The 23,690-nt window shown below is 35.0% G+C and overlaps 1 protein-coding gene and 2 long non-coding RNA genes across 3 annotated transcripts; 1 reads left to right on the top strand and 2 right to left on the bottom strand.

Annotated features, from left to right (window-relative positions):
* Positions 1-2,055: 2,055 nt before the first annotated feature.
* On the top strand, positions 2,056-4,604 carry LOC115993150. Its single transcript, XR_004092787.1, has 4 exons — positions 2,056-2,135; positions 3,347-3,473; positions 3,807-3,922; positions 4,340-4,604. It is a non-coding gene; the product is annotated as an uncharacterized LOC115993150 (long non-coding RNA).
* A 10,794-nt stretch (positions 4,605-15,398) lies between these two features.
* LOC115988665 (chaperone protein dnaJ 8, chloroplastic) lies at positions 15,399-17,366 on the bottom strand. The gene is made up of 3 exons (XM_031112260.1): positions 16,860-17,366; positions 16,591-16,659; positions 15,399-15,779 (listed from the first exon to the last, which is right to left on the bottom strand). The coding sequence occupies exons 1-3, from the start codon at positions 17,079-17,081 to the stop codon at positions 15,594-15,596; spliced, it is 477 nt and encodes a 158-aa protein (XP_030968120.1). The 5' UTR covers positions 17,082-17,366; the 3' UTR covers positions 15,399-15,593.
* A 1,879-nt stretch (positions 17,367-19,245) lies between these two features.
* Positions 19,246-21,449, bottom strand: LOC115992856. The gene is made up of 2 exons (XR_004092699.1): positions 21,372-21,449; positions 19,246-19,872 (listed from the first exon to the last, which is right to left on the bottom strand). It is a non-coding gene; the product is annotated as an uncharacterized LOC115992856 (long non-coding RNA).
* Positions 21,450-23,690: the final 2,241 nt, after the last annotated feature.

Here is a 23,690-nt window from a genome sequence, read left to right as displayed (position 1 = left end):
ACGTCAAGCCTTCCGAGATGATCTCGTCCATCTTCCACTAAAAATGGACGAGATCATCCTGGAGGTCTCGTCCATCCTTATTATGGATGGACGAGTTCATCGGCCCGTCCGACCTAGGTAACTTCCACAGCGGTTATGGAAGTTACTCCCAATTCTCCGGACTCCTCAACATTGGGAACGGTTACTAAACAGATAACCGTTCCACACACACACTATATAAGGCTTCTTCGATGAAGGGTAAGGGGATTCAGACACTTTCACTTTTGAGAGAACATTTCTTCGTTACAGAGAGTTCAGAGTAACTAACTTGATCATCGGAGGATTTTTGGCCGGTCTCCACCGGTCCCCTCTGATTCTGTGTCTTTTATATTACAGGAAATAGCCCAAAGATCAACGTTCGAGTCCTGTCAACCCACTGATAAAGAAGGAATCATCATGTTTGATCATGAGATGCTCCTTTTTTTGGTAAACAATTTCCACACCATACTATTGTTGTCATAAATTTAATTAAACTATTTGTATCTTAGTGAGCATATATTTTCATGTTCAATCGTTCCATTAGACACTTTGGATGATATTTTGGCATATGAAAGAAAGCATTACTTCACAATTCTACCAAATTACTCTTAGTTTTTTTTCTGCAAAAGTTTGTATCTTCCTCACTCATTTTTAGGGCTTTAATAATTTAATATAATGCTGTGAAACAAATGTCTTTTTTCTTTAAATTTAATGTAGTTGTGAATTTTCAATTCATTCATCATGATAATATTTGATATCATTTTCATTGTCCTCACATATGTACGGTTCTGTTTTGAGGTTCAATTTCAAAGAAAGTAAAAACTAATTGTATTTTTTACCAATTTTTTAGTTGAACCTTTATTTGAACTAAATTATTTATTTTCCCTCATTTTTAATTCAATTTTATTTAATTATCTCATACATTGCACGGGTTAGCGACTAGTTTATTATTGTTATTGCTATATTGAGTTGTTCTTTTATAGGTTTTAAATCCATGCATCGAGTAATGTTACGTGGAACTTTTGAGCTGGTACCGAAGCTCCCTTTGCATGATTTCTCGCTTGATCATAGAAAAGACTTTGTGTTGCAAGAACTTGAGCAATGGTGTCAAGCTCCAAATGTAGATTGGATGGTGGTGGAAAAAAGAAATAATATCTGAAGGGATCTCAATGGCTTACTTAACCAAGAGGAGGTATAATAGCGGTAGAGATCACGAGTGTTGGCTAACTGAGAGATACAAATAGAAGATATTTTCACGTCTTTGCTTCTCTACAAAGGAGAATTGATGAGATTATACGGCTTCAAGGTCCTCATAAGCAGTGGGTAGGTGATAAAGATGATCTACAGCCAAGAGTGTGTTGATACCCAAAATTTGAGGGTTCTGCCAGATCAAGAAGAAAGAGGGTATGTTGATCTATAAAAGTATCCAGACCAACAAAACATGATGGACCTAGGAATGGGTGAACCTTAAATAAGGAATGCCAAGCCCAAAAATGGGTAAACCTTGAATAAGGGAATGTCATGTCTAAGAATTAGGGGTGTCAATATTTGACTCGACCCACGAATACAATATGGATTTTTATGGGTTAGGGTTGTGCCTTAGTGGGTTTTAGGTCATAAATGGATCGACACGAAAGCAACACGATAAGAAACATATCATAAGTGGGTCAACCTGCATAAACCGCACACGTTTGATACCTCAATTTATTTGTGTCAATCCAAAAAGACCCATTTAATACAGTCGGTTTAACTCGTATAATAAATAAAAAATCATTTTATTTTACATTTATCAAAAGCCTTTTACATCCAGCTTATATTTTGTTGAGGTCCAAAATATCACAAGTAATGTGTCAAGGCCCAAAATATTACAAATTTAAGAAAAAGAACCCATTTGGGCCTTCAAAGAAGGGACAAGGCCCCCATCTATCAAGGTCCACTTAAGATAAGTGAGATGAGGTCCAAACCCATGAATGGACAAGCTTTGAGCCTTAGAAAATAAAGGAAAATCAAAGTACTGAATAACTGATTGAGAGACCACTCATCTTGGGCATCATGTAGAATTGGGATGAAAATTGAAAGTTTTCTCAAGTCTTATTTTCGAATTTTACTGCATCAAGGTATGCTTTCTCTTCTTTGTTCTAGAATTCAAGGTTACATGTTATCTCTCATGAATGAAGTAGATTCTTATATTGCTTCTGCTTTGGGTTTTGTATGAGATGTAAAACCAATTTTACAAACAGTAAAGTCATCAATAGGGTGGTACTCCCTTGACATATTACAAACATACCCTCCATATGAAGAGTTTTTAAACCTAACCTCATATGCAATACACTTCTTTGTTCTAGAATTCAAGGTTATATGTTATCTCTCATGAATAAAATAGATCCTTGTGTTGCTTTTGTTGCATGTTTTGTATGAGATACAAAACCAGTTTTTCCAACACTGCTTTGTGTGAGGTCTATTTTGGGCAAGGTTTTTGAGTTTCCTTTGTGGGACCTCTTTTCCTTGTTTCCTATGTTTTGCAGTAATGAAATTTTCCAAAACTATCTTGCTGAATGCAATCTACAATGTTTGAAAAACTTAAAACGTGCAAGTCCAAGTGGAAATCACGAACAAATAACAAACACACTCACAAAGAAGCCTATTTAGACATTTTCTCAAACACTTCGTACGCACTTAGTAATGTACTTGAAATTTCATATCATAGCCACTTCATACACTTTAAAAATCATGGTATTCATTTAAAGTTACAATAGCTGTTTCTAAGCATATTTCTTATTCATATATGTGTAAGTCAGATTCACACCTTTAGATAATTGGGAAATTATAATCATTCGTAATGTTTGTTATCTTGTAGTTTCTTTGATATTTGGATGTAATCAAATTGGGGCAATTTCAATTCAAAAAGCAAGAAAGTACGGTTTGGAATTTTAAAACATTCAAAAATTGTGCATCCATGTATTGGCTGTATGTATAACTATATAATCTTCATTGGCCTTTTTGAGCTTTGAACTCTGGATATGGGCGTGCTAGTGAGGGTCTCACATGGGTTCTGATACATTTTTTTTTTCTTTATTGTATACTTTAAGCTATTCTCAACACTTTATTTATTTTTTCCTGCACTAAAGTAGGTGTAATATTTTCTTTTGGTCCAATGAAATCTAGCCCAAATGACACCTCCTCCCCTTGTAAGATCATGATTAATGAAGAAGGGTAAGGTTGTGGGTTTAAGAGTGTAATGTATTGTTTTGCTCCATTTTCTACATGTCTATGTAATATTTTTTTTTCTTTTATTTTTTATTTTTATTAATTTATTTATTTTGTGTAGTACTAGGTCATGGATTAATAGAAGCTGCTCAACCTGATTCAAATGAGCCTTCACAACCCATTGCTGCCACTGCACATGTTGATATATGAGTTCATGAGTAATGGGAGCTTGGCAAACCTTCTATATTGTAAGCTTAGAACCCTCTTTAATATCCATATCAATCATCTGATAGTAACTAATTATGTGCATAAAGGTTATAGTTATTAGTCTTTTCATTCACTTTTTTTTTTTTTTCATTTCAATCATCTGTCTGAAGCTGATAAATGAGCTCCTGAAGCATCTGTTTTAGGTGCTGCCCTGAAAATTCCTTTAGTGGGATGGGCAGGAAATGAGCATCAGTAACAAATTGCTTTTGGCTTGTTGTGCAGATCATTAGGAACCTACTTTCCATGTCTCTTTGACTTTTATAATTTTATTTGTGGGGGACTTATATTTCTGATTGCATTCTTTGTATTTGAAGAGTTATTTGTGGATGAGTCTAGCAGCAGCAGGAGCAGAGAAGAACCATTCAATTGCTTCACTGCTGCTGCTTTGTTTTTTGGGGTCAGGGCAATTAAGAAGCAGAAAGCTAGTTAGGTAAGCTCACTATCTCTCTCTAGATTTTCTCTCTTTTCTAAACACTAACTCGCACAGACACACACTCTCTCTCTCTGCCCTTTGAAAGCATAAAAACAAAAGACTGGTAAGAGTGGCAGTGAGTGAGAGAAGTGTTTGTGTGTTGTGATGTATTGTGTATATTGTACTGTGTTTATGTTGTTTAGTTTGAGAGTTGAGTTGGGTTTGGTGCTTTGAGTGGATCCAGATCTCTGCTTCAAATACTGCACGTGCACTTGACCATAACCTCTGACACTCTTTTATTTAAAAAACTCAATACCATGCATTTTCTTTTTCTTCTTTCTTTTCCCAGGCCAATTCGTAAGAAAATTCCACACTCTCAATCATGTGTTTCTTTATATACATGTTTGTGATAAAGTTGAAATTTTTTTTTTGCAGGAAACTATGCAATATTGTCTCAAGAACTATGATATGTACTAAATATTTGAGTAGCTGAGGTTGCAGGAGAGGACGCATATAAACATTTGTCAATGTTTGTATTTTGTTGCGTGTCTTGTTCATTGTTTAGTGCTATGGGATGTTTGGATATTTTGTTTTTTTTTTTTTTTTTTATCGTTTAGTGCTGTGGGATGTTTGGAACCGTGTGCTTCTAGTGCCATGGGATGAGAATAGGTAGATCTTTTAGATAAGAATCTTTATGACTTTGAGATTATTATGATGTAAAATATCTTTCAAAATTAAAGTTTTCATAATTAGCCTTCCTCCAATAGACTTTGATTCCAAATTTGAATTCCATTTTGAATTTAAACTTTGCTTTGGAAAGAAATAAATTAAGAGGGTGGAATAAATTTTGATTAAATTTCCTAAATAAGTTGGGTCATTATCATTAATGAATTTAATGCCAAAAGATTTTCTCTTAAAAGTTAAATTTTAAACTGAATAAAATTTGGCAAGTGATAAAGTGTCATAAATATTAAGATTTGGTCAAGTTTCCAAATTGGAAAGACATTTGGTGATTTGGTCAAGTTTTCAAATGGGAAAGAAATTTGGTAATAATGCCAATGTTATAGGAAAAAAACCCAAAAATAGCAAAAGATCCAACTGTGAAAAAAAAAAAAAAATACCATTTTAGTCTTTATATTTTAGGGTTGCAGTTAATTTGGTCTTTACATTTTGTTAGTAATCAATTTGGTCTATACTATTAACTCATTAACGGAAAATATTTACATGGCAAACAGTATGCATAGTTGATAAAATTGATGCTGACTGGATAATAAATTAATATTAAAAAGTTTTAATCAACAATAAAAAAATAACACCAAGCGTTTATCTTCTTTTTTTTTTTTTTTTTTTTTAAGCCACTTGACCATGTAATTAAATTAATTTTTTTTTTAAGCTACTAGACCATGTAATTAAATAACATAAAAAAAGAGTTTAAAAGATTAAAATAATTCCTTGAAAAATTCAACTTCTCATTTTCCATTTATTTTTCTTACGAAACAAACACAAACAAGCCCAGAAAATCATTTCCTCAAAAAAAAAAAAAAAAAAAAAACGAGAAAATCAAACCTAGACGCAAGATCAAAACAACAAAATCATCGTGTTTGTTTGTTTCTCAGCATTACCTACACTTTTCTTGACAACTAAACAAAACAAAACTGGAATCTTTTATTTCCCCTCATCAAAATCATGTTAATGATCGTAGTAATTCCACTTCAGAGAAGCTAAAGGAAATTCCAAATAGCTGATTTGTATCTCAGTTCTGGATTGACTGCATCATAGGCGCAAGGTTGAAGATGATTGAATTGGGGATGACCATTGGTTTACATCCAGCTGCAACGCACCGTTTCACTAATATAACATAAGCTCAACGCACCGTTTCGTGTATGTTTGTTATTTAAGCTTCAGCAGCCAGAAACGGTGTCATTTAAAGCTTGGAACAGATTTTAAATACAATGGCGCTAAACCTCTGTCAGTTAGAGTTCGTTAGCTCTCCTAAATTCACGGAGATTGATCCGGATGATCAGGATCAATTCTGTTACTCAACACCATAGGCAGATTACATTATATATATATATATATATATATATGATTGTACTCTTAGAAGATCAATCAAGAAAAGAAAATTCATTTTCTCTCATTCTCTTCTCTCTCTCTCTTTCTCTCTCTCTCTCTCTCTTTTCTTTTCTCTTTTCTGTTACATCCTTTTCTCTGAATATTTTCTCTTCACACAAACAGATATTAATCTCAGTTTAGATTACTCTTAATACTGAGATTGCACTTTACAATCCATTAAGAAAATCTTCATGGTATCAGAGCCTGAGATTCCTGTACAGAACTCAAGAATGGCAGCCACAAATTCAACAGCTGCATCGTCTTCTTCCACAGGAACAAGCTCATCTACATTTGCTGGTTCTTCAATGAATGTGATGAATCAACCACTTCTCCTTCTCTCGAATATGTCAAATATGATGACAGTCAAGTTGGATAATACCAACTATATTGTGTGGAAACATCAGATTACAATGATTCTAGAAACTTATTCTCTATATGAAGTGATTGAAGAGCCACAATTGGCTCCAGAGAAGTTTCTTAAGGATCTTAATGGAGCTTACACTGCAGTTGTAAATCCAGAATATACAATCTGGAGGTCTAAAGAGAAAGCCTTACTGACTTTCATCAGCTCCACTCTCTCACCATCAATTTTGTCTCTCACTGTTGGATGTACTTCTGCATTGGAAGTTTGGAAGGTTCTGGAAAATAGGTTCTCTTCAATCTCTAGGTCTCATGTGATGAACCTAAAGGGAGAACTTCACAACCTTAAGAAAGGTGCTGATTCTGTGGATGCTTACTTGAGGAAAATCAAAGTTGTGAGGGATAAACTACTGGCAGTTGGAGTAATTTTGGATGATGAGGAGTTACTTCATATAACACTCAAAGGATTATCAAAGGAGTACAATGCTTTCAGGTCAGCAATAAGGACCAGAAGCACACCATTAAGCTTTGATGAATTGTCAACTATGCTCAATGGAGAAGAAGAATCCCTCAATGAAGGGTTAGATACTAAAGATTCAATGTTTGCACTAGCTGCTACTGCTACTCCAAGGCCTAGTGGTAACTTCAATCAGTCAGGGGGTAGCTTCAATCACTCAGGTGGAAATTTCAATCACAATAATAGAGGGAGAGGCAGAGGAAGTTATAACAATAGAGGTGGAAGAGGAGGAAGAAATGCAGGTAGTCAATCATCTCATTATAATCACTTCAGTCCCTTCCAATCTCATCAATCAAGTTCAAGCTCTTCTGCTCCAAGATCAGACAGGCCTATGTGCCAAATCTGCAATAAGCTGGGACATACTGCTCTAGACTGTTATCACAGGATGGACTATGCCTATCAAGGCAAGCATCCTCCAACCAAACTTGCTGCTATGGCCACAGCATCCAATGCTTGCCTTGCACAAGAGCAGCCATGGCTTGCAGACAGTGCTGCAACTGATCATGTGACTGCAAATCTTAATCAACTCAGTTTTCCTCAGCCATATGGAGGTCAGGATCATCTCACAGTGGGAAATGGACAGAACTTACCAATTACACACATAGGTAATTCTCTAATTCCTTCATCTTACTCCAATCTTCACTTACATAATGTCCTTAGAGTCCCTTCTATTTCCTCAAATCTTGCTTCTGTCCATAAAATCTGTCAAGATAACAATTGTTGGTGTTATTTTGATAAAACATTCTGTCCATTCAGGCTTTGGCCACGGGGAAGATTCTATACCAAGGCAAGAGTGAAGATGGAGTTTACCCCATCTATCCTCATAAAGCTACACAACTTCATTTGTCTTCCAATCTCTGTAATCAAGGTTCCAAAGTTTGTAACAATGTGTCTAAGTCTGTTGCTTTCAATAAGTCACTGTGGCACATGAGACTTGGTCATCCACATGATCAAGTTCTCAAATATGTGTTTCCTAATGCTAGGTCTGTCATAAATAAGTGTACAAATCTGGTTCAAACTTGTACTCATTGTTTGTATGGCAAAATGCACAATTTACCTTTTCCTAAGTCTCACTTTGTTGCTTCATTTCCTTTTGAACTTGTGCATTCTGATGTATGGGGTCCTGCCCCTGTCACATCTGTCAATGGTTTTCGATATTATGTAATTTTTGTTGATCATTTTACACGATTCACCTGGTTATATCCCCTTAAATACAAATCTGAAGTATTTTCCAAGTTTCAGCTATTCAAAGCCTTTGTTGAAACTCAATTCTCCACCAAAATAAGAACCTTCAGGTCTGATGGAGGTGGAGAATATACATCTACTGAGTTTAAGTCTTTTTTTTCCCAACATGGCATCATCCATCAGCTCTCTTGTCCTTACACACCTCAGCAGAATGGTCTTGTTGAAAGGAAACACAGGCACCTCATTGAAACCACAATCACTCTTCTATCTCAAGCTTCTATGTCTACTTCTTTTTGGTCCTATGCTCTTCTTACTGCCACTTTCTTGATAAACTTGCTTCCCACTTCTGTTCTTAACTTTGTGTCTCCCTGGTCTAAGTTGTATTCTGCTTCCCCTGACCTAACACAGCTCAAGGTCTTTGGTTGTGCTTGCTATCCTCATCTTAGACCTTACTCCAGTCATAAACTTGATCACAGAACCAAGGAGTGTATCTTCATTGGTTATTCCACCAGTTCTAAAGGATATTTGTGTCTTAATCCTTCCTCTCATCACATATATACCTCTAGGCATGTCCCATTTAATGAGTCAAAGTTTCCTTCATCTAAACCTACACCTTCCATTAGTCAATCTGCTTCCCCAATTTCTAATATTTCAAATGCTCTCTGGTTGTCCAATCTTCTCTATCTCCATGCCTCTAATCAACCTTCACTCTTAGGTCCATATAATCCCCTTACCACTCCTACACCACAAGCTTCCATTAGTCCTAATGCAACTGATGTTCTCACTTCCCAATCATCTGCTCCTATAGTCACCCCAAATTCTGACTCTATCCTTCACAATACCCTCACCTCTATTCCTCCCTCCACTGATCCAGATGTGCCTATCACTGTCCCTTCCCCTATTCCATCTTTTATCTCCCATTCATCCACTACTCCCACTGTTCCTGTCTCACATCCAATGCAGACAAGATCCAAGAGTGGCATTGTTAAGCCTAATCCTAAGCTTTGTTATAAAGCTGTGTTGGACTACACACATACTGAGCCACCATCTTACAGAATTGTATCCAAGTATCCAGTTTGGTGTGAAGCTATGGATGCAGAGTTTCAAGCCTTACAGAGGCAGCAGACCTGGTCCTTGGTCCCTGCTCCCCCACATGCTAATCTAGTGGGTTGTAAGTGGGTGTTTAAGATCAAACTTCATAGTGATGGTACTATTGCTCGCTATAAGGCAAGACTAGTTGCCAAAGGATTTCATCAACAAGCTGGTGTTGATTTCTCAGAAACCTTCAGTCCAGTGGTCAAGCCTGCTACTGTGAGACTAGTTCTTGCCATTGCTGTCAGTTGTAATTGGCCATTAAAGCAGCTTGATGTCTCGAATGCTTTCCTCCATGGCCATCTCAAGGAAGATGTCTACATGCAGCAACCTCCAGGATACATTGATGCAGCTCACCCTACACATGTCTGCAAGTTGCACAAATCCCTTTATGGTCTCAAACAAGCACCAAGGGCTTGGTTTGAGAGGTTCACTTTTCACTTGATTCATCTGGGATTTCAGGCTTCCTTTGCTGACAGTTCCTTGTTCATTTTTCAATCCAAGGATTCTATCATCTACCTTCTTCTTTATGTAGATGATATAATTCTCACAGGGAACAATTCCAAGCATGTTGCTTCTCTTGTTGCTGCTCTCAGTGCTGTCTTTGAGCTTAAGGATCTTGGGGATTTAAACTATTTCTTGGGAGTCCAGATTTCTAGAACTCCAGTTGGTCTTCATCTTACACAGACCAAGTATGCTTCTGATATTCTCCATCGTTTTCACATGGAAAATTCAAAACCCACAAAGACTCCTTGCTGCCCTTCTACACGGTTACTTCCACATGATGGTGTTGCTCTTTCTGACCCTACTGAGTATAGAAGCTTGGTTGGGGCTCTTCAGTATCTGACTTTCACACGCCCAGATCTTGCTTTCAGTGTGCACCAGCTATGTCAATTCATGTGCACTCCTACTACTGCTCATCTTGAGGCTGCTAAGAGGGTTCTCAGATACCTTCGTGGCACTCTTTATCATGGCATCTTCCTCTCCCCTGGTCCTTTAACTCTCACAGCCTTCTCAGATGCAGACTGGGCTGGCGATCCTTATGATCGTCGTTCTACCACAGGCCTCCTGGTGTTTCTTGGTGCTTCTCCCATTTCTTGGTCATCCAAGAAACAGACCACTGTTGCTCGTTCTTCCACGGAGGCAGAGTATCGTGCCTTGGCCACTACTGCTGCAGAAATGTCTTGGCTACGAATTCTCTTCAAAGAATTGAGAATTTTTCTCTTTCATGTTCCTGTCCTTTGGTGTGATAATGCTTCCGCCATTGCTCTCTCTGCAAACCCTGTTTTCCACTCACGCACCAAACACATCGAAGTGGACTACCACTATGTTCGTGAGAAGGTGTTACGTCGTGACTTGTGTGTGCGTTTTGTCTCTGGCAAGGACAACCTTGCTGACATTTTTACCAAACCTTTACCGTCTCCTTCTTTTCTTCTTCAACGGCGCAAACTTCTGTTGGAAACCTCCCCCAAAAGTTTGAGGGGGGATGTTAATGATCGTAGTAATTCCACTTCAGAGAAGCTAAAGGAAATTCCAAATAGCTGATTTGTATCTCAGTTCTGGATTGACTGCATCATAGGCGCAAGGTTGAAGATGATTGAATTGGGGATGACTGTTGGTTTACATCCAGCTGCAACGCACCGTTTCACTAATATAACATAAGCTCAACGCACCGTTTCGTGTATGTTTGTTATTTAAGCTTCAGCAGCCAGAAACGGTGTCGTTTAAAGCTTGGAACAGATTTTAAATACAATGGCGCTAAACCTCTGTCAGTTAGAGTTCGTTAGCTCTCCTAAATTCACGGAGATTGATCCGGATGATCAGGATCAATTCTGTTACTCAACACCATAGGCAGATTACATTATATATATATATGATTGTACTCTTAGAAGATCAATCAAGAAAAGAAAATTCATTTTCTCTCATTCTCTTCTCTCTCTCTCTTTCTCTCTCTCTCTCTTTTCTTTTCTCTTTTCTGTTACATCCTTTTCTCTGAATATTTTCTCTTCACACAAACAGATATTAATCTCAGTTTAGATTACTCTTAATAATGAGATTGCACTTTACAATCCATTAAGAAAATCTTCAAATCACACCCCAAAAATACCATCAAACCCAACAAATACCCAACCCTCTGTGTCAAAAATAAACTTAGCAGTCAACACAACTAGTATCTGAGGCCCTATGCTTATATCCAATCCTCCCATCAAGATTGGTGTTGTTAGTGGATAAGCCAAATTAAAATAAAATATTAGAGCAAAATCTTAGACAAGAAGTTCAAAAATGAAAAAGCCTTTTCCAAATAGGCTTCTTGGCGATTTCACAAATGGCGAAGAGAGATTTGGAACTAAGGAAAACTCTTAAAGTCGAATGGACTTCCTTGAACGAGAGAGTGGGCCTATGCAAAACATAGAGAGAGAAATATGATTTGAGTTGAGAGAGAGAGTGGGTATGAGCAAAGCCGATCGAGAAAGAGAGTTTGACTTGTGCGAAACAGTGAAAAGGCTTGAGATCTAGCCATGGAAGCCCGGTGGTGGCTGGAAAGCTCTTTGAGCTTGTTCATGGAGAATGCAAAAAGACTAGGGAGAGAGAAAGTAAGAAAGTTAAATGGGGAATTATTATGCACACCGTTTCTAAGGGTACAAGGCTGTTAACAGAATTTTTTTTCTAAATAATATTAAATATCAAAAAATTTAGTTAATTGTCGCGTTTCAAAACAATGTTGAAAATTAGCATCTCGAGTGTCTAAAACTCAAGTTTTTAAGTCTCGATTTGTAAGCAGCTGGGTCTGATTTGGAATAAAAATCCACGTGGAACTCGAGTTTTTAAGACTCGAGTTCCCCCATTTTACCAACACTAAGGAATATCACCGGTAAAGAGATTACCTTGGAAGTACAGGTTGCCCAAGCAGCGAGATTAAAAGGAAGCGAACCAGTGAGAGTGTTGAGATGAAGACTGAGAGTGAGGTTTCCGGAAATGCCATTGGGAAGTTGGCCTAAGAGAGCCACACTAGGAAGACGAAGCACTGTGACTTGGTTTTGCTCACAATGGTGGGTGACTCTTTGTTCTTCTTCGGCATTGTAGATCGTCCACTAGATCTTCGGAGCTCCAGATCGTTTCAGATCGTCCTCTGTTCTTCAGAGCTCCAGATCGTTTCAGATCTTATTTTTCAGATCGTGTCTTCTTCTTCCTGCGGATCTATTTCCTCTGTTCTTTAGATACTTCTCAAGTCTAAGAAACTTGAGTTCCACGTGGCTAAATTCCTCCATCTCAGCTCTAGAACTCGAGTCTCTGAGGGTCGATTTTGTCACCGAACTCGAGTTTCAAAGACTCGAAATGCTAGTTTCCTACATCATTTCCAAACCTTGTTAACTAATGATATTCTATCCCCTCCCTCCGTTAGTCTACATATTCCCACGCTGTTACCAAGTTGATTTGGTTGTTTTGGTTTTGCCTTTGGGTTTTATTTTCTAGGTTAAAATAATCTTGTAATTTTTTTTAACTCTTTTTTTTTTATGTTATTTAATTACATGGTCTAGTGGCTTTTAAAAAAATAATAATAAAATGTTGAGGTGTTAATCTTTTAATGTTGATTAAAACTTTTTAATATTAATTTATTAACCACGTCAGCATCAATTGTGCCAACTTGCACACCATTTGCCATATAAGCATTTTTCGTTAGTGAGTTAAGGGTAAGGACCAAATTGACTGCAAATTGAAAATAACAGGGACCAAATTTATTAATACCAAAATGTAGGAACTAAATTGACTATGACCCCAAAATGTATGAACCAAAATGGTGTTTTCATCAAAAAATAAAATAAGATAAAAAAAGAAGCCAACTCAACCCGAGACCTAAAAAACTTACCCAAATTTCATGAACATTTCAGGCGGGTTAGTTAAACATGCGGCCGAGTTTGATTTTAATCGGGTTGGGATGCAGATGACCCCAAACTCAACTCAACCCAACCCAATATTTGCTCAACCCTACCTTAAGGGATGGCATTATGCCCTATATTTCTCTATGTGTCTCAACTACAAAGATAAAGACCGAATACTAAAATAGTTGTGGATTGGATGACATATTTTCTTGTGCTAACATTTCTCTTCCATCTCTTATTTCAAAATGCAAGGATTTGGTGAGGCAAATTCCAAGTGTGAAAATCAATAACTACTTTACGGAAGCTAATTAATGTGCTAATTTGTTGGCAAAGTCGGGTTTTAATTTACAAAAATATTTTGTGATTTATAATACTCCTCCCACATATATCAATTTGTTTTTTCTTTATGATTATGTTGGTTTGTATTATGAGAGGTGTTGTAATAACCCTTGCTTTGTTCCTTTATCTATAAATACTATATTACCGAAGCCTTTGAATTTTTTTTTGCCATATCAACTTTGAAACTCTCACAATTTTCCATGTTAGCTAATTATTTTATAAATTTTTTAATACCTATTTTCAATACCGTTCCCCCCCCCCCCCCCCGAGATACTTTTTCTCATTTTGTGTCTCTCGGATGCTCTCATGGTCGAAGGCTCGCAACCATCTTCATTTGTCACTCTTTCTCTCATCTTCTCCTCAGTGTAGTACAACGCCTTTCTCTTAAACTTGGTCCAAAGTCGCTCACTCCAATCGCTCATATAGACACAGTTCCCGTCTATGGTCCGTTAATCGTGAGAAACCGCTACCATGAAATTTTGATCTAAGATGGCACCAGAGTGGGCGAGCCTCTTGGAGGGCGTGAAGAGTTGAAGGAGGAGGTTTTGGCTGAGTTGGGCAATTCTCCTTCACTCGATGATGCGACTGTAACTCAGATTAAGACTCAAAAGAGTTCTTCTTGTATTGAAGTTTCTAAGCTTATTCAAAGGTGCTGTGGTAAATGTTTTAATTGTTAATACACAAGTAAAAAATCTTGGTTTAATTGTTCTCATGAACTCTCTTATAATGACCATATAAACGACATAAGGGCCCAGGTTGCAATGAGGTTTCTAATTTCTAGATTACATTATTCTTAAATTTTTTAAGTGCTCAAAATTTATGCTTCTAGATATTAGCACCTGTAGATCAACAAAGTTCTATTTCAATATTTCTTAGCTATATTTGCTAGGTGTTCGACAAAAGTTCTTCAGCTCCAAGAGCAACTAGTGTACAGGTGTTGTGTAATTATGTTTTATTTCTTTTATCTATGAAATTTGTTACTGGGAATGTGGATTTCTGCTTGATGCAGAATGTGTTCCACTGACTATGGAATTTTGTTACCTAAAATACGATTGTGTTGGCTTACCTGCTGTGTGGTTTTGAGTTTAGCAGTCTCTTGCAAATTCGAACTACGTAGGAACTGCATTATATGTACAGAAGTGTTTCTCAATCGGGGAAAAAAAAAGTTTTTTTCAATCTTGACAAAGAATAGGTATTTCATTTTTTAATGACTTATTTTCATGTTATGAACCTTACAAAAAAATTGTTTTATCTTGTAAGTCTTATGAATTAGATCACTGAAATTCATAATTTGATACTAATCATTTTATTTTTCACATGGCAATATGTCTATGCATCTAATGGATATAAGTTAAAGATCATTTTGTTCTTTTCCTATGCAGTAATTGTCATAACTCATAAGGTATCCTTAATCATTCAAAAGAGGGTGTGTAAGCCAAATGTATATGTCTTGAATGCTTATATATGACTTTATATGCTATCATGGTGATTTTGGACTTTTTAGAGATTTTGCAGCAAGTGTTTTGGATCAATATTCTACTATAGGTTCAGGTATGGAGAAGGTAGTAGGTAATTTTAATGTTGTTAGTTAGGGTACTGAGTAAAGGATAAGATTTTACTGGAGTTATAGGCTAAGATTGCTACAATTGCAATCTAAAATTTGTTGCATAAGTTTCGAGTTAAAGAAAAATCACATTTGTTTTATGGCTGGTGTGTATCAGGGGCCTATTCAATAGAAAAATATACCATACTTAAAAATAAAATAAAATAAAAATCTCCCGTGATTCGCATAGTTTAGCATCTAGTTCTTTTGTACGAAGCTCCTTCTTTACTAAAGTAGGCAAATAAGCGATAACAATTGTGGACCCAATTGAGAACCAAATATAATGATTACAAAACAATTAAAAAAAATAAAAATAAAAGTCACGTGAGCAAAATAAACGGAAAATTAAAACCACATTCATAAAAAATAATAATAATATTCAATATGAAAGTAAAGTAATGGATAGAAAAACAAAATAATGATTTGTTTCATATTAGCCAGAATTTAGTGGAACGGAGTGGAGATAAGGAGAAGGTAGAATAAATGGATGATTGGCACCGGTTAAGTAATCAGAAAACGGGATAGATAACATTGATATATACAGAGGATGAAGATTAAATATATACAATACAATAAGCATAAAGGCTTAGAATAGAAGGTTTAAATATAGGGATTAATATGAGAGGAATAGTCACGAATTCCTGCTCCTTCCCATCCCATCCACTCTTCCCACAAATCCCAATCAGGATCATCCATTCCTCTCATCGGCTCATCAACATCCTCCTCATAGTAAGACTCATACATCTTCGATACACTCGATTCCTCCCTCAAATTACTCATCACAACCTATCATACACAAAATATACAATTAAATTAGGTTAAAGTACAATTTTTATTTTACTAAAAAAAATTATCAACCAATAAAACTAAATTAAATTCTATGAGAAAACACACAGCCTTGGTTGAAGGATAAAATTCTTTTTCTTTCTTTATTTATAGTTAACAAAGAATATTTACCAAAAAAGAAAAAAAAAAAAGTTAACAAAGAATTGAAAGTGAGGACAAAAGGTGAGGAGTAGGTGGCAGTCCCAGCATGCCTCTTTTTTTTTTTTTTTTTTCAAAATCTATATATATTTTTTGTTTATTTTTATAGGGTATCACAACTATTCACAACACAAAATAATAATAATAATAATAATGATTAAAATGACTCATGCACCATTGGCGGGCACGGCATTCACATGACCTATACCATTTCTGCTTAAAAGTCTGGGTGAGATCCCTTTTTTTTTTTAGTTCAATAAACTTCTTATAATAATGTTTTTATTGTTTAGATAAATTAATCAGAAAAATGACCTGACCAATCGAACATTTTTAATCCAATTTTATTTTGCTAGGAACCAATACAAAGCTTTTAAGAGAAATTTTCAATAACTCTTCTTATTACAAAGTGATACTGTAGTTATTAATTTCTCAATACTATCGGAAAGGTAAGGTAACAGACATGTATATAATATCACAATTTCTTCGAATTTTTTTTTTTTTTGAAACAGACAGATATATGTATATATAATATCACAAATTTCTTAGATCAAATATCAATATTCAAGTGTAAGATGAGATTAAGCCAAAAATTACTAAGGATTGGATTACGTACATCATAAGCTTCATTGATTTTGTGAAACTGCACTCCACAATTGCTTCCTCTGCATACGTCCGGATGATACTAGTGCCAAAAAGAAACACAATTTTAAATCAATCAGAGCAAGTTCTATTTGACATGAAAAAAATAAATAAATAAATAACAACAACAAAAACAAAACAAAACAAAATCAATCTTAAAGATCAAATTTTGAAATTTCATTTATATAAATATAAGCCAAGGCGACTTAAAAAAAAAAAAAAAAAATCCAAACTAAACCAAACCTGCAAAGCAAGCTGTCTGAAAGCCTTCTTGACATCAGATTCAGAGGCACCAGGTTGGATTTTCAAAGTCTTGTAAGGATCAATCACAGAAGAAGCAGAACAAAACATAACCCTATTCGCCATCTTCTTCTTCCTTTGCCTATCTCTCAGCTTAAACCAAGAAGAAGAGGAAGAAGAAGAACACCCATTTCCACCAATAATTCCAGCAGCAGCAGCGGCCATTGTTAAATAAAAAATAAAAACTTTTTTTCAAAGCACAATACCACCAAATCTTCCTTCTTTTTTTGGCTTTAAATAGAGGAAAATTTTAGCAGCAAGGTTATTGCTTGGAAATGAATCCAATGGGAGGAACCGGCAAATGGATTTTAATTAAATTCTTAGGCAGAGAGGTTTGAAATGGTGGGTTTCGAAACCAATGATTGTTGAAACTTGAATAGAATAAATTAATGGATAGAACGCCTTTTCAAACGGAGAAGCTTTATTATAGAATTATTGATTAGATCAGGGAAAATGTATGAGGTGGCACTGAATGGAATTGGGAGGTCCTTATCCAATGGGTCAGATTTTAGATTTGTGGTTTTTTTTTTTTTTTTTTTTTTTTTTTTTTTTTTTTTTTAGGATTTGGATGCTTATCTTTTGCTTTACTGGTCGTCCTAGTCATACTTTTTTGGTTTATTTTGGGAATATTCCTTCTTTTATTTATTTATTTTTTTTGATAGGATTCTTTATTTATTATTTATCTATTTCTTTTCCGCTCTAGCCCAACATAAACTACTTATTTGTTTGGCCCCTACTTTTTGCCATTTTATATTTTTGATGCTTTGCTAGATTATTTTTCTTTTTCGTTCTAGCCCAACAGTGTCAATCAAGTAATTTTAAAAAAAACCATCTCTTCTTCTTTTTAGTAAAAATGATAGAAAGTCATTCATTCAATCAAGATATAACAGCCAAAGGTCTCATGCATAAAGTTCTTGGGAGTCTAAAAAGGAAAGAGTTCGAGTTACAGAGTTAGTAGTAGAACAAAAGTATTAGTCAATAAAGGAAAATCAATACCATATAATAAAGAAACAAGTGCAACATGAAGACTTCTTAATAGGCCACCTATTTTAGTACCTATCAAATTACAAACAAAAGAATAACTATTCCAAATAGTAACACATGAATTTTAAAATATTAATATTAGTAAATAATACTTTGGTATAAATACTCTCTCTTGTTTTTTCTTTTACAATTCTATACTAAAGCCTTTTACCTTTAGGATAAGAAAAATGTGAAACTATTGAGATGATTTTTATTATACGAATTTTGTTTAAGCTACTCAACCACATTATTTAAGGTCAAAATATGAATTTAATGATTTATTGCATATTAAATATCAGTGTCAGTTTCTTTAAAATCTTCTCCTCTCTTCCTGTGTGTGCATTAAAATACTTAGTATTCTTATAAATAAATTAAAAAAAAAAAAAAAGCCACAAACAGTGCTATTGAAAAACTCACATATCAAAACCCTTTTCTTAAAATTTAAGGAAATATTTAATTAACCTAAATGCTTATGATAAAAGGTTAGAATTTGGAATCCCAATTATATAATTGATGTTGACAATTGACCGACTATTTTTTTTAGTGTTTATTATTAAAAAGGAAAAAACTTAGATAGTTGCTTAAAGAAGATATAGAATTAATTACATCCACTAGTCTAGACTCTAAGAATAGGATTCGATAATATCTCTTAATCCAAACCAAAAAAAAAATCAAATTTTATAAGAGTGAATATGAACACTAGATGAAGTTTTTGTAATATTAAGTTATTAACATCCTAATGTGTATGCATTAATTATTATTATTATTATTATTGTTATTTGGAGAATGTGTCTATGCATTAATCTCATTTCAAAAGAATCATTCATATGAAATGATTTTATTATTTAATAAAATTTACCAATATCAAATTAGGTGAAGGGACTAGGGAGGAGCAGCTTTATTAATGGTCTGTTTGGAAGTTTAGAGAGGGAGGAGAGTAGAGGGGAATAATTATCCTCTAACTTATTTGGATTTTTTTAAAATTAAGGGAGAGGAAAGTAATTAGTCTTTCTTCTTGTTTGGATGTTTTAAAAATTATGATGGAAATGAGAGGAAATGATTAAATATTTTTAAATAGACAAATTTACCCCTATTTGAAAATGAACTTACAAAATTGGTTTATGATTAATTTGTTAGATTAAATAATTATGACTATAACATGTAATTTTATATATATATATATATATATTTTTTTTTTATGTGAATTAAATAATCAATATTGGTTTATGATTAAATATTTTTTTCCTTTTTTATTATACTAAAAAAACACCATCCTTAATTGATAATAATTGAAATAAGGAAAAAATTTGCAAAGAAAAGATTTGCTTCAGGGCTAGTACATGGTGTTATGCAGGCCGTGCCTCATAATTTCTGTGCCACACTGTTCTCGTTCATCTTCATTTTCAAAATCATCACTTTCTTCCCCTAATTCAGTAGACAAACAAAAAGGTATTTTTATTGAAGATGATGTGGCAGGACCATCTTCCTCCAATCAACTATTTGATGATGAAACACCAAATTTGACCAAACAAGGCTCCAGTCATGGAAGGTCGAGGAGCCAATATTTCTGTTTTGGTGCATTAGGTCTATCTGTGAAAACCCCAATAAGCAGGCAGCGACAAGGTCAGAGTTACAAATGTCCTGTAGTTTCAGTAGCTTGATTCACTTGATGTGAACACTAGGGTATTGAAATGATACAGGCCCCTCAAATGCAGAAAGGAAGTAACTACCTGAAACCATGCCAACAAAAAAGAAACGCACTGACTTATAAGAAGGATCAGACCAATCCTCTAGCTGGATCCTGAAGTTTAGAAATTATTAGCATGTTTCCTTTGTTTATGTCATTGTAGCATATTTGCCCATTCAATATGTAGAAATTATGTACTGGTTCTTCAATACTGGCTCCAGAATTATGCTTCTTGCTGTATTGGAGCTGATTAGCAGAATAAAAAATGTAATATTCTGTATTAGCATGTATTTATCTGTTATCCTTATCACAGATTAAGCAAAAACTACAGAAAATTTTAAAATTTTCATTGAACAGAATTTACATCAAGCAAACTACAGAAAATTTTAAATTATTCCAAATTTGAGAATAATGACAATTAACCATTCAATCATAAATAAACCCAAAAAGAGCATAAAAGTTCTAGCAGTACTCATGGCATTACATTCTCTTAAACCTGCAGTTTCTTTCAGCAAGCCTAAATTTGAAAGATTAAACAAACCATACGATTCAAATACTAATTTGAGTGAAGATCCGTGAAGGAGCTCTAGGTGACCCCCAAAACTGATGTATTTGCATTTGGAGTTGTTCTAGCAAAACTTATAATAGGGCAATGTGCACTTATTTGTGACAGCAAGAAGACTAACAAGATGAAATCACTAATTACTGTTGTGAGTGAACAATTTCTTTACTCAAAGGATTGAATGTTTCAAAAAGTCATTGACACAGATAGAACTTAAAATTGAAGCAAGTGACTAGGACTAGGTTGAAGTGGAACCCAAATGAGATACTAAATTTGACTCACTGAACCAACAAATTCCTGGCAAAATTAACTCTACCCACTGAATGTTTTCTAAACACATGCTCAACTTTACATATTCTCAAATCCATTAAATTCAAATATAATTGTTAAATTACATGTTTATGCAAGTGCTTTCACTGCTATCAATCAAACAATCAAACAAAAATCTTGAATGTCATATTCATGCGGAAATATACATATAATCATATTATATTCTCCATAGCTTCTTGGTCTTGCATACATAACTAGATTAGTACTTCTATCATCACAGCCAGACAAGCCACTTTAATAATGATGCACAAGCTAAGTTTTGTTTACATCACATGACCAGATTAATAAAGTTTTCCAAGATGAACACCCACAGGATGCTTTGGAAGCTGTCAAGGCTTTGCCTGCTATATTGTGGCACAAAGTTAAGGCAACAGGGCCTCAGCATATATATATATATGGAACACCGATATATAATTACCCAATAAAAATCACAAATACAAACCAATCATTAAAGACTTGACCATAAAATCAAACTTACACTGTATACACAATCACAAAGACCTAGTTCATCCATATATCATGAACTAATAGGATTGCAAGTGTTTAGAGAAAAATAAACAAGAAACACAGATCCATATATAGCTACAATCACCATTGAGATACAAATTTATGCAAGTTCACAATCTAGACCCACTCAAGCACTTTATCAAACACCTTATGAGCAATACTTTGAAACTTTAAAATTTAAGTAAAAATAGCCCTCAGATTCGAAACCCACTCACAAATAACATGTATTACCCCCATAAAATCACAATTAATAAGAAATTATCCAATAAAATCACAATTATAAGAACATAGTTATTTGATTCAACTCAAAAGAAACCCATGAAACAGAAATGAAAACAGAGTTTACCTTTGTGAGAGAATGCTAGGTGTGAGAGAGAAGAGTGAAAGACAGTCCAAGAGTGAAAAAGTCGAGAGAGAGAGAGAGTGAGTTGAGAGAGCTGAAAGAGTTTGAGAGAATTTTTTTTGGTTACAATTTTTTTTTTTTAACGTTATAGAACATTGTAATTTTGTTAATATGATAGGGTAAATTGAGCCATTTATTTGGTTAAGCATTTCTCTATTTTACTCTCCCTCCAAATTTTTTCAATTTGGGAGAATTAAAAATTAAGGGTTAGAAGTAATTAGAATCCATCCAAATCTCTTTCCCTCATTCCTTAAAAAACATCCAAATAAGGTAATTTAATTTACCCTTCCTCCCTTTACTTTATTCCCCCTCCTTCCCCCAACATCCAAACAGAGCATAAAGTTGCCGAAAAATGATAAGAAATTTGGGGATGAGAGGGGTAGAACTAGAAATTTGTATTAAAAAAACAAACAAAATAGTAAAAATATGCAAACAATGGAGGGCATATGAAAATTGAATACGTGGCATTTTGACACTACGTCGTCCAAGACAAAGAGATGCGAGGAAGCTCGTGCCTCGTAAATTTTGGGATATGTTTTTTCAGTTTTTTTTTTTTTTTTAAGGAGGAAAGTACCAAGTCTGTTGTCTGAGAGTATTAATATTATATGGGTTATGCTAACGAGTGCCCTATTAATAATCCATTTTAGAAAAGTTTTGATACCACTTTTATGGGAAATGAAAAAAGTTGTCAAAGTATTAATTACTTTTTTTCATTTCCCATAAAAACTTTCTTTAAATAGATTATTAACCAATACCCTTAGGATACTCGTTAGCATTTCCCATATTATGTTAATAGATTGTATAATATCTGGCTTTTCGAATCTGAATAAAAACAGTCCCTTTTGAACCAGTGGATAGGTCATAGGTCCATAATAGCACTCTACACGTGGTTCCACGCATGCAACCCAGCAGCCCAACCCCGACTCTTTACACTTTGTTTGGTTGCAAATGAGGGACGAGAAAATAAATAAGTAAAAGAAAGGGAACGTGAGAGAAAAGAAAAGAAAATAATTTTTTTAAAATTTTTTTATTGTCTAGAGCCTCTCATTGGTACTGGACGGGCTCCTCTCCCTTCTAATTCTTCCAATAAAGAATTTCAACAAGGGAGAGCTAGATATGTGGCTGACTCCATTGAGCAGGCTCTACTCTTTCCCTATATGGAGGAGCTTTGGAATTTGAAGAAGCATGAAGTGTTCCTTACTCTGAAGAGAAACTTGGTTGTGGTAAGTTCCCGTGTTTGAGCTCCAAACCCATATCGCTTCTTTTTTAACATAATCTCTTGTTCTTCCTTATATACATACATATATATATATATATATATATATAGGCAGTTCAAGTTTCCTACATTGTTGAAGAGTGGGTGGACCATGCCATTTCCAAATCCAAGGAAGAGGAGTCATGCCAAATTGCCGCCGCTAAGGCTTAGATTGATGTTGAGAAGAAATACAAGGACTCCCTCTTTAAGTTAGCTGAAGCCGAGAAGGAAAGAAAAAGCGTTGAAGCTGCCTTGAGGGGGTGTTAAGAGACGGGCTGAGGAGCAACGTTGTCTACTTCGGAAAGTTGATGAGGAGTTGGCCATTGCTAAAGAGAAGATTGAACTCCAACGGAAAGAACTAGAAGGGAAAGAGGTAGAACTGACCAAGGCTTAACAAGCTGCCTATGTACTAGGGCAGAAAGAGACCTCAGCCAGCCTTACCCTCCAAATGAGAGATTTAGGTCGAGAGTTCTGCTACCAAGTTTGGGCTAAAGCTCTTAATGCTGCCGGGGTGGACTCATCTTCAAAGCTCAGAGATCCATCAAAGATTGTCTACCCTTCTGCTCTTAGCGGCGAAGCCAGCTCGTCCGCCCCAGCGGCAAGCTCTACTGAACCAACTTCTCAAACTGCACCTGAAAAGAAGAGCCACGATAAAGGCCATTGGAGAAAGGGGACAAGGCTAGGGAGTAAAAAGAAAAACTCTAGAGGATAGGATAGGCCTTTTTAAATCTTTTACAATAGTTGCTCCAATTTTGTAATTTAGCTTAATTAGTAGGCTTTTCTACCTCTTTTTTGTACTGTTTGTCCCATGATTACTAAATGATGAAAGTTTTACTTTTATCTGACTGATACTTGCTTGTATTTGCATCTTGTCCTTTGTGTGGGTTTTTTTTTTTTTTTTTTTTTTTTTTTAAGTGCATGTCCACCACACTGTATTGGTTATAAGTTTGTTGATTCATTTCAAGTGTTAATTTACCCAAGGCATGTGACCTGAGGAATCGAACATG

The sequence above is a fragment of the Quercus lobata genome, chromosome 5, assembly GCF_001633185.2.
Source record: "Quercus lobata isolate SW786 chromosome 5, ValleyOak3.0 Primary Assembly, whole genome shotgun sequence".
Classification (NCBI taxonomy): Eukaryota; Viridiplantae; Streptophyta; class Magnoliopsida; order Fagales; family Fagaceae; genus Quercus; species Quercus lobata.
This window is presented reverse-complemented; position numbering and strand designations above follow the sequence as displayed.

Coding starts and splice junctions, on each gene's coding strand:
- LOC115988665 (XM_031112260.1), bottom strand. CDS start 17,081: ATGGCCGCTGCTGCTGCTGGAATTATTGGTGGAAATGGGTGTTCTTCT. Junction 16,660..16,859: donor TCAGACAGCTTGCTTTGCAG/GTTTGGTTTAGT, acceptor TTTTGGCACTAG/TATCATCCGGACGTATGCAG. Junction 15,780..16,590: donor AAATCAATGAAGCTTATGAT/GTACGTAATCCA, acceptor TGTGTATGATAG/GTTGTGATGAGTAATTTGAG.